General features: G+C 49.6%; 1 protein-coding gene across 1 annotated transcript in view; it reads left to right on the top strand.

The window, feature by feature from the left end:
* ENTREP1 (endosomal transmembrane epsin interactor 1) overlaps nt 1–16,385 on the top strand; it is a 54,437-nt gene extending 38,052 nt beyond the window's left edge. Inside the window, exons 4-8 of the mRNA XM_079790838.1 lie at nt 6,976–7,119; nt 7,292–7,370; nt 9,764–9,916; nt 12,229–12,521; nt 15,471–16,385. Of these exons, the coding sequence (XP_079646964.1) occupies nt 6,976–7,119; nt 7,292–7,370; nt 9,764–9,916; nt 12,229–12,521; nt 15,471–15,671 (870 nt within the window). The 3' untranslated portion in view covers nt 15,672–16,385. The remainder of the gene's footprint in view (nt 1–6,975; nt 7,120–7,291; nt 7,371–9,763; nt 9,917–12,228; nt 12,522–15,470) is intronic.
* Nucleotides 16,386–16,607: the final 222 nt, after the last annotated feature.

Below are 16,607 nucleotides of genomic sequence, written 5' to 3'. Positions count from 1 at the left end.
GCTCTGGACTTTTCTCCTAAATCTGGACAGATTGTGTTATTTGGGGGATTTTAAAATTTCTCTCTCTCTCTCTCTCTCTCTCTCTCTCTCTCTCTCTCTCTCTCTCTCTCTCTCTCTCTCTCTTCCTCTCTCTCTTTTTGATAAACTGCATGAAACCAAAGAAAAGTCAGACCTTGACCTAAGGATATACTTTTTCAATTTCAATTAGCTTCCCAGGAAAACTGACACCCAGGGAGATAACGGCTGTAATTTGACATGATTGAGAGCTGCGTTGCCCTGGAAACGTGCTCAGTTAGGCCAAATTGATGTTCATTATAACACCATCAGCAGGTCCCCAAATCATGCAGTTCTTTCCAGCCATTAAAAAGTGATGAATTATTAATTAATTCTCTCTGGTCTAGAAAAAATAGACACTAGGCTTACTGTCGTTTTCAAATTCTAGCTCCAAATTTGATTGTTTCCTTTTTCTTTTATTATATATATATATTTTTAAATCCTCACCCAAGGATATTTTTCCATTGATTTTTAGAGAGAGTGGAAAAGAGAGGGAAAGACAGAGAGAAATATCAATGTGAGAGAAACACATTGGTTGCCTCTTGCACGAAACCCGACCGGGGCCGGGCTGGGGAGGAGCCTGCAACCCAGGTATGTGCCCTTGATCCCGGAAACTTCTGTCCACAGACCGACCCTGTATCCACTGAGCCAAACCAGCTAGGGCTGATGATCTGTTTTCTTAACTCTCAGGAATTATTATTTGGAGAATGAAATGCTGCAAATCTTCCTCTGATTGTTACCAAGTGCTAGAATTGTAACTCTCTAAGAAATGACTTTATTCATTCAACAAACGTTTAATCCATTCTGTTGCTTACTAACTAATCACTGTGCTGAGTTACTGAGATTCAAAATGAGTGAGACCCACCCCCTCTGCATATGGAGGAACTCACAGCCCAGGCCCTGCAGAGTGAGTGTGGTTAGGACCCAGTAAGTGGTGCTCAGAGGAGAGGACTTACGTGCACCGAGGAGGACCCTGCCCTGGGTGGGCCGCAGGGAGCTTGAAGGAAGAGTCAGCCGGTCAGGCTTGGCGTCCTGGACAAGGTGATCTTAAGCTGAACTTAGAGGATAAACAAAACCATATTTAAGCTTCCAAAGAGAAACTCTGAATTCTACAGAAAGACAAGTGTCTTTAGCTTGATATTCAGAGGCTCAGGAATTTTTAATTTTTAATCTCTGAGGTACAGGTGGAAGGTTGTCAAATTTGGTACCAGGCATGGTTTTTGGGAATCCATTTCCTAGTGCTTGGGGCAGCCAAAAGTGACTCTGGAACAGGTCGACAGGGGGAGCTACCGCCAGATGCTGTTAATGCTCTCTTCCTTGTGTTAGAGTCATACCTAACCCCCCCCCCAGGCCCCCCGCCTGGCCACCCACCTAGATGGAGGTAGAGATGACCACAGAGCCAGAGGGGGAGGCTGCTGGCGGGTCGGATGGGCTGGGGTGGCCCGAGGAACTGAACGCTTGAAGCTTCAGGGGCCAAGACAGCCTCCTTAGTCTCTTAGGAAATGAGCCCAGAATTATAGGGGCCATGGAGACCGCCACAAAACCCTTATTCTTTGTGCGCGTTAGGACACGTTTGCTAAGACCTTAGCCCAATCTCAGGCTGCGTGCAGAGGGCTCATGGGAGGGTTAACTGCCTGGTGTTTCATGGTTCGGGAGAGAAAAGCCCTCTTCAACAGGAAGACTCCCTTGGCCCTTGAGGCCGTGGGTGAGCACTTGGTTGACCCAAGAGGAGGCAACAGACAGATTTAGTTTCCTGTAGTAGCAGAAAGGGAGAGTGACTCATGTGGGCTTGGGTTTGGAGTTGTGCCTGTGGGGCAGCCCCCCTCCTCCTTCCCCCTCCTCCCCCTCCCTTCTCCTCCCTTTCTTTCCTTCCTCTCCCCTGCTCCTCCACAGTCACGGTTAGCAGGGTGGGCATTTCCACTCTTGGAGGAGGGTAAACATGCATCTCTGGATTTGTCCCTTTGAGTCCCAAGACAGGCCCTGGCCAAATGTAGGTTGGAAGAAGACAGGCACGCTTCTCATCAAGGGCATTGCTATTCAGAACTTTCTGGAAGGAATGTGGGGGGAGGGTGTTCAAGCAAAACAGGCTGGTGAGGAAGAAGACACTGCTGGGCCTGAACCACGTACCTGGAGCCCTAGAGCACATCTCCATGGGCAGACGCTCCCATTTCCGAAATTCCACCATCTCCGCGTACAGCCCACTTTCTTTTTTAAAATGGCTAAATTTATTCACCTCTCTATACATACTCTATCCGAGATATTTTTAAGTTTGATCCACTTTGCTAGATTCTCAGTATAAATCAACTTTGTAGACCCTAGATGTTTAATCCCAATTGGTAACTTTTCTTGGGAGCAGGCAGGCAAAATATTGATGAATGTTATTTAAAAATTTCCATAACCGGTTGTGTTAAGTGTTTTCACACAATAGAGGCTCCCCATTTCCTGTTAGGTATTGTGACCTCTCCGAAGAGGTTTATTTATTTAACTTCTATAAATACAACCGCTTCATGCATTGGTCTCTCCTTGAGAAAGGGCTTCTCAAGTTACTGTCATAAACAGAGGCCCGATTGCAGTCCCGGCTGCTGTCCAAGCGCCGGTTATCTACTGAGTGAATCGATTTGCCGTCCGGGAGGGGGCTGTGCACCATCGCCACTACCCCGGGGAGTCCCCATTCTCAGAAATGGGCTGGAGCTAGGAGTCAGAAAGGAGACTCTCTCAACTACAGGGTGTCCCAAAAAATGTGTACACATTTAACAGCGGATGGCTCAGTTTTGAAAAGGAGATGTAGTTTAATAAACACTGACTTTATAATTATTCAAAGTGAACATATACATTTTTGTGACACCCTATATTTTGTGAACATGGACCTGATTGTACCATGGGATGTCCCCTGCTATAGAACATTAAAGAAGTGCGTGAGAGGCAGGTGGACCTGGGCATTTCTTAAAAGCAAAGACAAAGCCCACCTATTTGTTTTCTTTTTTTTTTTTAATATATATATGTTTTTATTGATTTCAGAGAGAGGAAGAGAGAGGGAGAGAGATAGAAACGTCAATGATGAAAATCATCGACTGGCTGCCTCCTGAATACCCCCTACTGGAGATTGAGTCTGCAACCCGGGTATGTGCCCTGATGGGGAATCGAACTGTGACTTCCTGGTTCATAGGTCGACACTCAACCACTGAGCTACACCAGCTGGGCCATATGCTTTCTTAACGGGATTCCGAACCCACCCTCAGGGTGACCCAGTGCTAGGCTGCTGGGCAGGGTACCCTCGCCTGGCTCCCCCATCCAGGGGCAGCAGCGCTACCACCATGTGCCCAGGAAAAGGGCGCACGCAGCTTTCCCAGTGCACAGAGGACGATCAGGCTTTGGTCAAGGGCATATTAGTTGCTGCATCCCCCTCGGATGAGTTCTCGAGGCCTATTGGCAGGATCATGTTCCGCACGATCTGTTTGGGTTCCCTGTTCACCTTCAGGGCTCAGGAGCACGAAGCAGAGAAGGTTTCCTGGAGACTCTGGGATGAACGTGAAAGAGCCCAGGCTCTGGCGTCTCCTGAAGGGGTGACCCTGGGTGGCTCTCCTACCATTTCCGAGCTCCAGTCTCCTCATCCACCTGCGTGGTCACGGGCCGCTGAGAGGCTTGTTACAAGAATGTGGCCATAAAAAAGCTTCAGAAAATGAGAAGCTTCCACTGCGCTCTGTCCCTGTTAGTTGCTCTGTTTAAAATGTTATTGGCATGTTCCTTGCTTTTAAGAAACGTTTAGCCCTTAATCTTACCTCTGCCTTATCAGGTAGCAGTTTTCTAAAGACACTCGTTCTTAGTAAAAATCTGATCATCTTTCCCAGATATGACAGGGTTTCATTTCGGCCACCAGGCACCGGTTCCTTTGGCGGTGTTCTCAGTCCCGCTGTGCATTGGGAATCACCCGGGGGCACTGACAGCCTGCAGCTGCCTGGGCCCCCCCCCCTCTACCCCGCACCCCCCCACCCCCCCACCCCGCCACCGGCCACTAGAGCAGAACTTCTAGAGGGGAGGCCTGGGCCAACCATGGTTGGAAACCTCTCCCGGTGAAAGCCAGGAAGGATCAGGAGAGAGCAGACCCGTTCCCCACAAACAGATCCTCTTTACCCACAGAGGGAAACGGAAATAAATGCGGGAAAGCCGCCTGAGAGGAAGGGGACTTCCTTTCTGCAGCTGCAGCAGCATCTCCCATCAAAACGAGGCTTTCCTGGTCGTTTCAATAACAACCAGAGAAGCTATTCTTGTTTTTTTTGTTGTTGTTGTTGTTGTCTTTTTGGTCAATTTAGATAAAGTATGTCCCCTCTTCTCTGTCAGTTTTCTTCTTGAAGAAATTTCTGTAGTTTAGGGTCTAAAATGGAAGCCCTTTCTTCTCTGTAAATGTACTGTATTAGTAGCCACTGTGCTGGGAATATAAAACAAGGACCACCAGAGCTGACCGACAGACAGACAGACAGACAGGGGTTCACTTTCCAGGCCGGGGCCCAGCAGTGAGGAAATGCTGCAGAGTTGGCTGAGGGGAGACGTTTGTGAGGGCTAGAAGATGGCTCATGAGGTTAGGGTTAGGGCGTGAGGAGAGGACAGGAGGGGTGCCCAGGGCTCATGGAGTAAACGGGTCACCGTGTGCATTGGTCCGGAAAGCATCTGCAGTCAGGCCCCGGAAGGATCTGGATGCTGGAGTCGCTTGGCGTTTATAACTGTCAAACAGCTTCGGCTGCATTGGTGCGTGGGGGAGGAATCATGGGCAAATCCTGCTCAGAGGGAGAATCTAATCTCCCTTTCTTGGTAACTTTCCCAGGGACCCCTCCCCCCCCCCCCCCCCCCCCCGCAATGCCCCTGGGAGAGACCCTCCAGGCTGGCGCCTCTCTTTCGACATACTATGAGCTACGTACTGAGCTGCACCTATCCATGCAATCCGGTGTCAAAATATAACCTTCTCCCTTCCCTCTCAGGGATGGCAGTCTTCCTTCCGAACAAAGATCAAGGGGAAAAGGGGAGAGCTTTCTGCTTTGTTTTATTTTATTTTATTTTATTTTATTTTATTTTATTTTATTTTAATTCAGGCTGCAGAAGTCTCATTCTTCTACATCCCAGAATTCCAGAAGTTTAACTGTTAGGAATAAAGAACATTACATCTTTTTCAACTTCTTTTCCTCCACCCGTCGCATTTTTGAAAATGGGCACCGGGCATGACATCCAGAGAGCACCTTTCCAAAATAGCAGTGCCCTGCGCTCGCGGCTCCAGAACCGTCTTCTCCTTCGTCTCCTTCAGTGTGTGTCCGTGTTTGCGTTTCAAGAACAGACGTTACACTTTGCTGTTATCTATTTTTTTCATCCTCCAAGACTCCATGGATTGAATACAGGTTTTTGGGGTCTTCTGTGTATTTTTAAAAATTGAGGTACAATTGAAATTGGATACAATTTCAGGTGTGAGACATTATGATTTGACATTTGTATATATGGCAAATGATCTCCACAATAGGTCTGGTTAGCTGATGCATCCTTGAGAATTTTTAAGACCTACTGTCTTAGCAACTTTCCAATACAATTCAGTATTATTAACTATAATCGCCATGCTGTACATTACATCCCAGGACTTATTTTATAATTGGGAGTTTCATTAAAAGGTACAAACTTCTGCTCGGCTGGCATGGCTCAGTGGTTGAGCGTTGACTTATGAACCAGGAGGTCAGGGTTTGATTCCCAGTCAGGGCACATGCCTGGGTTGTGGGCTTGATCCCCAGTGTGGGGCGTGCAGGAGGCAGCCAACCAATGATTCTCTCTCATCATTGATGTTTCTATCTCTCCCTCTCCCTTCCTCTCTGAAATCAACTTAAAGATATTTTTTAAAAGGTACAAAATTCCACATATTTTTAACTATTATTTAATTTAATTTAATTTTTTCTTTTTAATATTTTCCCTATCACTATTTATCCCCTCTTCCACCTCCACCCATAACCCCTGCCATCACCACAGTGTTGTCCATGTCCTGAGTTCTCTCTCTTTTTTTATTCTTTTTTGATCAATCCTCTCTCCTCCCCACCCCCGACCCCCAACAAGAGCTGTCTGCCTGTTCTCTGTCTATGAGTCTGCCTCTATTTTGCTTGGTAGTTCAGTTTTTTAACTATTAACTATTATTTTAAAATGTAGGTTCTTTGTTACGTAGGTGTGTGTGTGGGTGTGTGTGTGTGATTTTCTGTGGACACTGGCAGGAAATCTTGTGGGTTTTTTGTTTGTTTTCTGCTGTCAAGGATCCCTCACCCGCAGGACAGTACGCACAGTGCCTGGCGTGCAGCAAGCGCCCAATCAGTGTTTGGTGAACGGCCACCTTCAGGAGGGGGCGCTCTGTGCTCCCTCTGCTGTGTGTGCTGCTTTGTCTCTGAGCTCTGATGTGGTTTGCTTTATTTTAAAAATGTATTTATCCTTTCAAAAATATTTAACAAGTAGTGAGTTTCTTCCACGAATCAGACATTAGAGAAACCCAGGTAAGAACGGTGTCATGTCAGAAATAATTGAGTTCCTCTGTGTCCCTAATTTTGTTTTTTCTTTAATTGAGGTGACATTAACCATTTGGAAATGCACAATTCAGTGGCATTTAGTGTATTCACGTGCAACCATCACCTCCATCTGGTTCTAAAGCATTTTTTTTCACCTCCAAGGAGTTCTGTATCCATCCACCGGCCACTCCCCCACTCCGTCCTTCCCCCCAGCCCCCTAACGCTCACCTGCTTTCTGTCTCAGGGATTATTGTTTGCTTTTTGCCAGTGGGCTTAAAGGAACGATGGTATCGCACACGATGCGTTGCCACTTGCCTAAGGATAAGCATCTAGAGGCGAAGGCCAGCATGCGGGAGCCGCCAGGTTGGCTGGCCTGTCTGTAGAACGTGCTTCCTGATGCCAACATGCTTTTCCTAGGATGGTTGGTCCCGACGTGATCCCCCTGCCGCATATATACGGAGCGAGAATCAAAGGCGTGGAGGTGTTCTGTCCTCTGGACCCCCCGCCTCCGTACGAAGCTGTGGTGCACGAGACAGACCGGGAGCAGGTACTGTCCACGCAGGTTCGCTTTGGTGTGTTGACCGCAAGTAGGAAAAGCCGCGTTGGGTACAGAGAGCAATGGGAGACCGTTTGCTCTGCAGATCTTTTTAAGCTCACTGGGCCCAGTTGATGCTTGAGTTGAATATCAACCAATATCCCTCTCTTTTCCTGTGATGCAGACGTCTTCATTCCAAATATCAGAGGGATCAGAAGCCGCCACCAGCCCGATGGAACCGATCGGCGTGCCAGTGACTCAAGGTAATACACACACACACACGGTCACTGCCCACACCTGTGAGGCAGTAAGTTAAAACACGATAAAATAATGATCTCGGGGGTATTTTGTTGGAGGTCAGATATTCTTGGAGCGACAGCCTTGGCAGGTGCAAAACTACTATCAACGTTTCGGGCTTACAAGTGGGAGAGAACCTTGAACAGAAATACAGATATCCCTAGAATCTGTTAGGAGTTACCAGACTATTCTCAGGGACCTATGAAATACATTAGAGTTTAATTTGGCATTCCTGTGTTTTCCAACCTAAGATTTTTTTTTTCTTCTGTTAAAATAAGATGAACTGTTTTGAAGAGAAAAAAAGCATTCCATTTCTTACAAGGGTGATTTGCTGTGAGATCGTGCTCAGGTCATGCTGCCTTCACATGCAGTGAATTTTGATTCCCAGTCCTGCATTAAATATTCGAGTCGGTTTGTATTTATCTTTGTAATTTAAGGGGACATTGTTGCAGCTTTCTCTCTTTGGAGAGGTTTTAAGTGCCCCAGAAAATTGTCCACCAGGACAAAATTGCACATGGTGATAAATAATGGATCAACTTTCAGCTCTTTAGACAGAGGTGGTTTTTCAGCAGCACCATTTGGAGTTGGGTTTCTGTCCCGTTCACCTTCTGTCTTATGTAGAACTGCACAGTGCACTCTGTTTCCTGAGTATGTTTGTAATTCTTCCATTTTTTTTTCTTTTTAAAAACCTTTATTGTTGAAAGTATTACATATGTCCCCCCTTTTCCTTCATTGACCCCTTCTAGCCCACCCCTGCCCCCTGCCCCAGGCATTTACCTCCCTGTTGTCTGTGTCCATGGGTTATGATACATGCATACAGCTTCTTTGGTTGATCTCTTCCCACCCACCCCCGTCTTCCCTCTGAGATTCCACAGTCTGTTCCGTGCTTCTGTGTCTCTGGATCTAGTTTGTTCTTCAATTTATTTTGTTCATTAGATTCCACATATTATTGAGATCATGTGATACTTTGTCTTTCTCTGACTGGCTTATTTCGCTTAGCATAATACCCTCCAGGTCCCTCCATGCTGTCTCAGAGGGTAAGAGGCCCTTCAATTTTACTGCTGCATAGTGTTCCGTGGTGTAAATGTACCACAGCTTTTTTATCCATTCATGTACTGATGGGCACTTGGACTGTTTCCAGATCTTAGCTATTATAAATTGTGCTGCTATGAATATAGAGGTGCATACATTCTTTCTGATTGGTATTTTGGGTTTCTTAGGATATATTCCTAGAAGTGGGATCACTGGGTCAAATGGCAGTTCCATATTTAATTTTTTTGAGGAAACTCCATACTGTTCTCCACAGTGGCTGCACCAGTCTGCATTCCCACCACCAGTGCACGAGGGTTCCCTTTTCTCCACATCCTCATCAGCACTTGTCATTTGTTGATTTGTTGATGGTAGCCATTCTGACAGGTGTGAAGTGTTTTCATTGTCGTTTTAATTTGCGTTTTGCTGATGATCAGTGACTTTGAGCATGTTTTCATATGTCTCTTGGTCATCTGTATGTCCCCTTTGGAGAAGTGTCTATTTAGGTCCTTTGCCCATTTTTAAATTGGATTGCTGTCTTCCTTTTGTTAAGTTGTATGTGTTCCTTATATATATTAACCCTTATCAGAATGTTCTCCCATTCTTTCACTTCTTAAAAAAAGTTTCCCAGCCCACAGCTTAGGCTCACAATGATGTGATTTTTATTTACTGCATGATCGCCTTGGCATGGGAGAGCTCCAAGCCGTCTCATACCGTTCGGGATGGGCTTGTTGGGTGGAAAATAATACCTGCAGAAGTATTACTACCCGAGCAGAAGTCACCCAATTCCAGAGTGGTTTCACTGATGCATTTAGTGGCTACTGGCTCTTTAACTTGGCTCAACAGAAGTTCCATGGCCCAGCCTGCAGATACCCCTCTGCCTGCGCTTGGTCTGCAGCCCACAGGGCAGCCCCTCACCTTTGCAGGTATTATTTTCCACCCAACAAGCCCGTCCCGAACGGTATGAGACGGCTCGGAGCTCTCCCACGCCGAGGCGATCGTACGGTAATGCACACTCTCTCTCTCACCAGGATGCTTCACTGGAGAAGATACTGAGCACCTTTAGGAAAAACTGACATTTGGGCAGGGCTTCATTATTTGGAAGCGAAGGTTTTGTTTGTCTAAGGTCTGGAGTGGTGGTTTAGAGAGGCAGCGTTTCCCACAGTGCCGGGAAATAGAAACTTCTCGGGCCAGCCGCCTAAGCAAATGTTGTTAACTGTGTGGCCCTTGCCCCAGCAGGTTTGGGCTCACAGGTGTTTCCTGCCCAATTTTTTGAGGGCTGCAGCTGGCAAAATAATTTTTGTTTCTCCTCTTAAAAAAAAATACTTAGATGGGAACATTCCTAACACACCTGGAGAAGAAGGCGCATCCACTTCAGTTGCCAACTCAGACCAGCCACATCCCGGGAGAAGCCGGAGAGCCCTCCCGCCCACGATGACAAGGTCGAAGAGCGACCCTGTGTTCCATCCTTCTGCAGAGCGAGGTGAGGCGGCCCCCAGGCTCCCACAGAGCACTTGCTTGCCTCCAGGTGCCACGTGCAAGCAGGTGGCTCCGGCCACCCAGGGCCCTGCAGTTCCAGAGATGCCTTGAGGAAATAAGATATTCTGCACGCACATTAGGGATATACATCTGCCCCATCTTTTAAGCTGGTGGGGTGTTTTTATTTTATTTTTGTTTGTTTTTTAAAATATATTTTTATTGATTTCAGAGAGGAAGGGAGAGGGAGAGAGAGATGGAAACATCAATGATGAGAATCATTGATCGACGGCCTCCTGCACGCCCCCTACTGGGGATCGAGCCCGCAATCCGGGCTTGTGCCCTGACTGGGAATTGAACCCTGACCTCCTGGTTCCTAGGTTGATGCTCAACCACTGAGCCACACTTGCGGGCAAGAGTGTTTTTCTTTTTAAATCATTGTCATCAAAAGCATTTGGTTGCAGACGATGCTGTGGTAGGTACTACATGAAGAAAATGACGCCAACCTCTTTCTGACTTCTACGTGCTCGCGATCGTGTGGGAATACACATTCTCTCTCAAGGAAAGGTCAAAGGGAGGTCTTGTTTGTATTCCCTCTTCTATAATTTAATATTAGTTATCTTTTTGCTGAGTACGAATGGATTGCATTATTTAAATCCCACCTTGTTTTAAGAACTTTGGATTAGAGTGAAACTCACACTGCATCCCCTCCCTCTCTGTTTTGAGTTTGTTTGTGTCTAGATGTTATTTGAATATATGAATACCTGAACATCTCCAAATATGTCTCCAGTGTAGAAAATTGTAAAAAATAAAGGGACGAAAGGAAGAAAATGAAAACCTTCTGTAATCCTGTGCACACCGGCTTCTCTCGGTGACCTGTTCTCACCAGTGCCTTCGCTCTCCTGCTCTCACCTTGCCTTCTCCGGGGCCTGGGTCACCCCTTCATTCTGGTTCTGTCCCTCTGGCAGCCTGTGTTGTTGGCCCCAGTCTCTGACAGTGTGGGAACCAGAAAGCACTCCTCGCCACCTTCTCCACCCCCCGTCCCCCGCTCCTGCTCCTGGGACTGAGCGCCTCTGCCACCCCAGCAGGCGGGCAGCTGGCCCTCCGCTCCCAGCCCCTCCTTCACTGCCGTCGCTGCCCTACCTGGCAAGCTGAGGACTCGAGCTGGTCACCTGCCGGCTTCACCGGGAACGTTGCTGTCTGCGCAGCTCAGAGAGGTCTTTCCAGAATCCCTTCCCATGCTGCAGCGCTGCAGGGGCGAGGATGACCCGTGTTTACCTGTGGGACCAGGTTGCCTTCAAGGGACTGGTGTGGCCCCTGTGCTCACACCTGAGTGTCTGTAGGGAGTGCTCCTGGGAGGTCCCGGCTCCGTGACATGCCTGTGGCAGCCCAGGAGGACCGCTGCTCACCGCTGTTTGCAGATCCTCATGCCTCCGTTCTCCACCTGCTCTCCCACCCGCTGCTTCCTTTCCTCATTGACTCTCAGATCCTGCTTAGCAGGCCTTCGCAGACTGAAACCTCCAGGGCCGCGCGCACCGAAGGCTGCTGGCCGGCTTCTGGACACACGGGAGCCAGGCCTGCATCCCACCTCACCCGCCTGCGGGGCAGCCGTGCCCTGCACCCTTCCACTCTCGCTAAAGCAGGTAGTTGTGGAAGTGAGAGCCTGTGGTGGGTTTCCCAGGCCCCCTGTTGACTTCTGGAATGACCTAGTTTTCCTGCACTTAGATTTCTCTTTCTGTAATCGTCAGCCGTAGCGCTGCCTACAGCCCCGGTGCGAGCACTGATAACATGTCAGCACAGTGCCCTCGCGGATGTTTAGGACAAAGGTACAGTCCACGTGCACAGAGCCTTCCCCTCATCCCACCAGTCTTGTCTTTCCTTAGCCCCTGCCTCTCAGCGGCTCCTTCATCCTCCCCCTTGAACGTGTCTCCATCAGCCAGCCACGCTTTGTCTGCTTGCCCACCCATCCCCAGACATTGGTCATCACCCCATGACACTGCTGCTCCGCCGCGGTTTGTATTCGGGATGCCCCTCTCGATCACCTGTCTTTACCGCGGGGGTAGTGTTTTCCGTGGCACAAAAAAATGGGTTGGGGACATATCCTGTTGGAACGACATCAGGAAATAAGCTCATGTCATAGTTGTTGGTTTTGTGTGTTTGTTTTTTTTTCCTTTGGCAAAATGAAAAGCAAGATGCGCATGGCTGTTGGCATTTGTCATGTGCTTTCCGCGCCGAGTTCAGCGATCCGTGCTGTTTCCCATGCAGGCGCGTGTTCGCAGGGGCCTGGCCAACGGGTCCGTGCTGTTTGTCTGCCCACAGCCGCTCCCGTGCTCAGCTGTGAAGCCGCCACCCAGACGGAGGGGAGACCGGATCTGGCCGCGGTGACCCTGCGGAGGGGTTTGCGACCCAGAGCTGCCAGGTGCAGGCCGCAGTCCCTAATAGATTACAAGTCCTACATCGACACCAAGCTGCTGGTGGCCAGGTTCCTGGAGCAGTCCTCCTGCGCCATGACGCCCGACATCCACGAACTTGTGGAAAACATCAAATCGGTTCTGAAGTCCGACGAGGAGCACATGGAGGAGGCCATCACTAGTGCCAGCTTCCTAGAACAGGTAGCTTTAATTTTATTATCCGGTCTGAGTCAGATCACTCGTTTCCACAGCAGCCCAAATGGCCGCTCCGAGTTCCTGTCCCAGGCACGGTAAGTTCATGGTCGCTGTATCAGGGGAAATGGGGTCCGGAGGTGGTGGTGGGGGAGGGGGGAGTGGAGAGGAAGCCGGAGCACTTTCTTTTCAGGCGGGGTGACTTTCCCCAGCCTTCTTGGCCCAAAGGAAGAGGAACCATTTTTCCGGGATTGGGCGCCTGGAAAAAGCGAAGGGTGCAGCCTGGGGCTAAAAGCAGGGGGCATGGGCAGTGGGGGGCACATGCAGCAGTTGGCTTCCTGTGTTGAAAGTGTCCCTGGATGCGGCATGTTTTCTCAGCCCGTTGTCAATGACGGACATGCCTGAATGTTAATATGGGCGAGATTCTGAGAGCTGTTCCCGTTCCCGTGAAATGTTTGGCAAGATATCCAAGCTGATAGGACCGAATGGAACACACACCCTTCTTTCCATAGGTTAAAACCTACAAGGCGATCCCCTGAGGGGAAGCCACAGAGAAAAGATACAAGTGGGCGTGTGAATGAGCCTCTTAGGTGTCAGGTCTCTCACACTGAAGTGGAGGGCTGCACGAGGTGGTCCTGCACCTGCATTCCTGAACGAAGGGACTTGCCTTCTGATGAGAACTGGGGATGGGCCACATCTTGGATTACCCACCTCTTTTTAAAAGCGGTCACCTTGGGGGCGTTTACTCCCCTGCTCCAGGTACGTGGGGTGGTGGCGAAGGCGGCGGTGTTACCTGGCTGCGTGCATCAGTGCCCAGCAGACACTTCCTGGTCACAATTCTCAGGTCATTACCAGCACCAGGATCCTGGGTAAAATTTCAAGGCTGTTTGGTCCCCTTCTCACTGTCCTTTCTGTTCCCCCGTTCTACCTCCCGGTCGCTTCTAACAGAAGCCACAGCCAGAGTCTCTCCAGACCCTCAGGGGAGCACAAGAGCAATCCGATTCCTCGCAGGAAGAGGTGCACGAGCCATGGACCCCCTTGTCTGCTTTCTGAAAGAGTGGTTGGCCCATGGCCCTGGGTCAGGCTCTAGGTAGTATCCCACGTTGGGGAGACATTTACGTCCGGGAGTCCCTGGTCTGTGCAAAACGTCACCTCCTGCCTCCTTTCCTCTGAGCACCCTCAGTAGCCCACTAACCAGGAGCGAGCATTTGGAGTCCCTGAAAGGCTGCCGAGCTCTGGTGAGGCACGAGCCGGAGCATCCGCCACGCAGGTGGTCAGGACCTTCTGCACAGGCCTGCTCGCGGGGCGATCGCTGGGGGGTGAAAGACGGCAGGTGCTGTCGCCACCAACATTCACTGGGCCTGGATCAAAGTTCGGGCGCTGGGACTGTTGCAGTAGACCTGGGCCATCTGCTGGAGCCTTCCCAGCTTTTGCACACTTTCACTTTCTCTACGTTATTAGAATGCATTTTTAGATCCACTTTAAGTTTCACCAATTCAAAACCACTTCTCCTAACTTACACGTAACAACAGTCGATAGCTATGAATGTTGGAATTTTCTTCTTACTCAGGAAACAAGGACAGGCCTTAAAGACAGAATCATAGAGTGTTAGCAAATCTGATATCTCTTTGGGGGTTTAACTTCTTAGTGACTTTAAAGTCTCAGAATGGGCCCTGGCCGGATGGCTCAGTTGGTTGGAGCGCTGTCCTGTGCACCAGAAGGCTGTGGGTTTGATTCCCAGTCAGGGCATATACCTAAGTTGTGGGTTCGATCCCCGTAGGGAAGGCAACCAATCGATGTTCTCTCTCACCTGTCCCTCTCAAAATCAATTTAAAAAAATCCTGTCCTTGGGTGAGGGTAAAAAACAATTCTGAATGGTACAAACTAAACAAAACGTCATCCCCATGATTGTTCTATGACGTGGGTGGTAACAAAGCACCGGGCTTCTCCCAGGGCGCTGACAGTATTGCGGGTCATAGACGGGACTGTGCAGTGTAACAGACTTCCGTGTGCTGGACAGCTCTCCCCTCCTCCCTCCCAGCTGGGTGAGGAATTTATCATGTTTTTGTCATTTTTACAAAGTAAGTCATATTATGATGTCCTTAACGTTATGTATGTGGCACATGGCCAAAACCAGATCTAGCAGTAGAACCATTCCTCCGAGTTTTTACAGATAAACCGGATTAGTTGTTAGGTTGTTTACTGAGGGGCTCTTTGATCAGTTAGAAGCATCATTGGTTTTGGTTGACATTTGGTAAACTCATTACCTGGTCGCAATGCCAAATCATAGTTACCAAATGTGTGAGTCCGTTAGTGTCGCCTGGGTTCTTGTTGCAAGTACCAATGCTTGAGCCCCACTCGTCACTCACGTGTGCGGGGAGCTGGGAACCCACGTCTCTGACAGGCTCCCGTCCTGTGATGTGCAGGCCCCAGTGAGGCCACAGCGAAATTGGGGAAAGTGATGAGCAATGTTCAGTATAAAGCAGTGGTCGGCAAACCCATTAGTCAACAGAGCCAAATATCAGCAGTACAACGATTGAAATTTCTTTTGAGAGCCAAATTTTTTTAACTTAAACTTCTTCTAACGCCACTTCTTCAAAATAGACTCGCCCAGGCCGTGGTATTTTGTGGAAGAGCCACACTCAAGGGGCCAAAGAGCCGCATGTGGCTCGCGAGCCGCAGTTTGCCAACCACTGGTATGAAGCAAGACATTGCAATAGCTGAGTCAGGGAAGGGAGGTAGGGCTACCTTTGAAACCACAGGACATTTGGGGAATGTGTTAGAAACGTTAGAAAACAGGCACTATGTTAAGTCTCTCTGGAATTCCACGTGGTTCCGCTTTGGGAGAACGCTCTTTTCTTTCTCAAGGCAACTAAACATCACGTGGATGGACATAGGAGGCAGACCCAGGACCTCTGTGAAGCTTAACCTCTCCCCACCCTCTTCCTTCTCCCAAAGATCATGGCCCCCTTGCAGCCCAGCCCCCCCAGGGCCCACCTGCTGCCCTCGCGGAGACAGCCCGGCGTGCTGCACCTGCGGAGCTGCGGGGACCTGAGCACCTTCGTGGCGGCCGGGAGGCCGAGAGTCGAGAGGAGGCCCCGGCGGGCGGCTGAGCGGCCACACAGCCTCATCGGCGTCATTCGCGAGACTGTCCTGTGAACCTCAGGAGCAGGAAGGAAGGATCCCCTCCTCACCATGCAGCGTCCGGGGTGGGGGTTGGGGTCCCCCTCTGGGAGCTGCTCTAAAAGGGGGGGCCTTCGGAGGACACCTGTCCTCGCTCCATGGCTCACCTTTCTGCTGGCCTAGGGTTCTTCCAGGCTCATTTGGGTTTGGATGCATCAGATTGGAGGCTGTGAAGGCAGCATCCCTCTCCCTGCGCCCCGCTGGCCCCGCCCCGGAGTAGGTTAATGAATCTTTGCCCACACACCACCTCGTGGCCCTCTGCCTTGTCCAGCCCTGTCACTGGGGCAGGTCTGCTGGGCTGCTGTTGATAGACGCTGCGGCCACGCACTGCTCCGTGAGAGAGGAATTGGCACGCCACCCACTGGGGATCGCCCGCAACCCAGGCATGTGCCCTGACCGGGAAGCAAACCGTGACCTCCTGGTTCATAGCCCGATGCTCAACCACTGAGCCACGCCAGCCGGGCTGGCATGAAGCACGGATGATCAACCCCCATGCTCTAATCATCAAGTCCCTGCATAGATCGCCCTGCAATCACTCTCTTTAGGAAAAACAGGGAACTTTTTCAGTGACAAATCGTAATGAAAGACATTTAGGGGGGATATTCTTGTTGATTCCATTTATTCATGCTTGCAAAACTAGAGATGGCTAAGGCAGAACTGAGAATAAAATGTTTACTTTGGACCTCTGGACTCGGTGTACAACGTTTGTGTGTGCGGACGGGGCCACACCTGACCTTACGGAGATGCAGGAGCAGTGGTGGTCAGGTTTGGGCAGGCCACCAGGCCAGTTGCATCTCCAAAGCACCTGATCTCCGTGCATAACAATGTGTCCTTTATGCATTCAGCAGGTGCCTGGCCGAATGGCTTCATGGCGCTGCCTTGTAGTGGAACTGTGGGCAATAGGTCAGTAAA

Source organism: Cnephaeus nilssonii, assembly GCF_951640355.1.
Source record: "Cnephaeus nilssonii genome assembly, chromosome: 14".
Classification (NCBI taxonomy): Eukaryota; Metazoa; Chordata; class Mammalia; order Chiroptera; family Vespertilionidae; genus Cnephaeus; species Cnephaeus nilssonii.
Note: the sequence above shows the minus strand (reverse complement) of the source record. Positions and strands in the feature narration are given on the sequence as shown.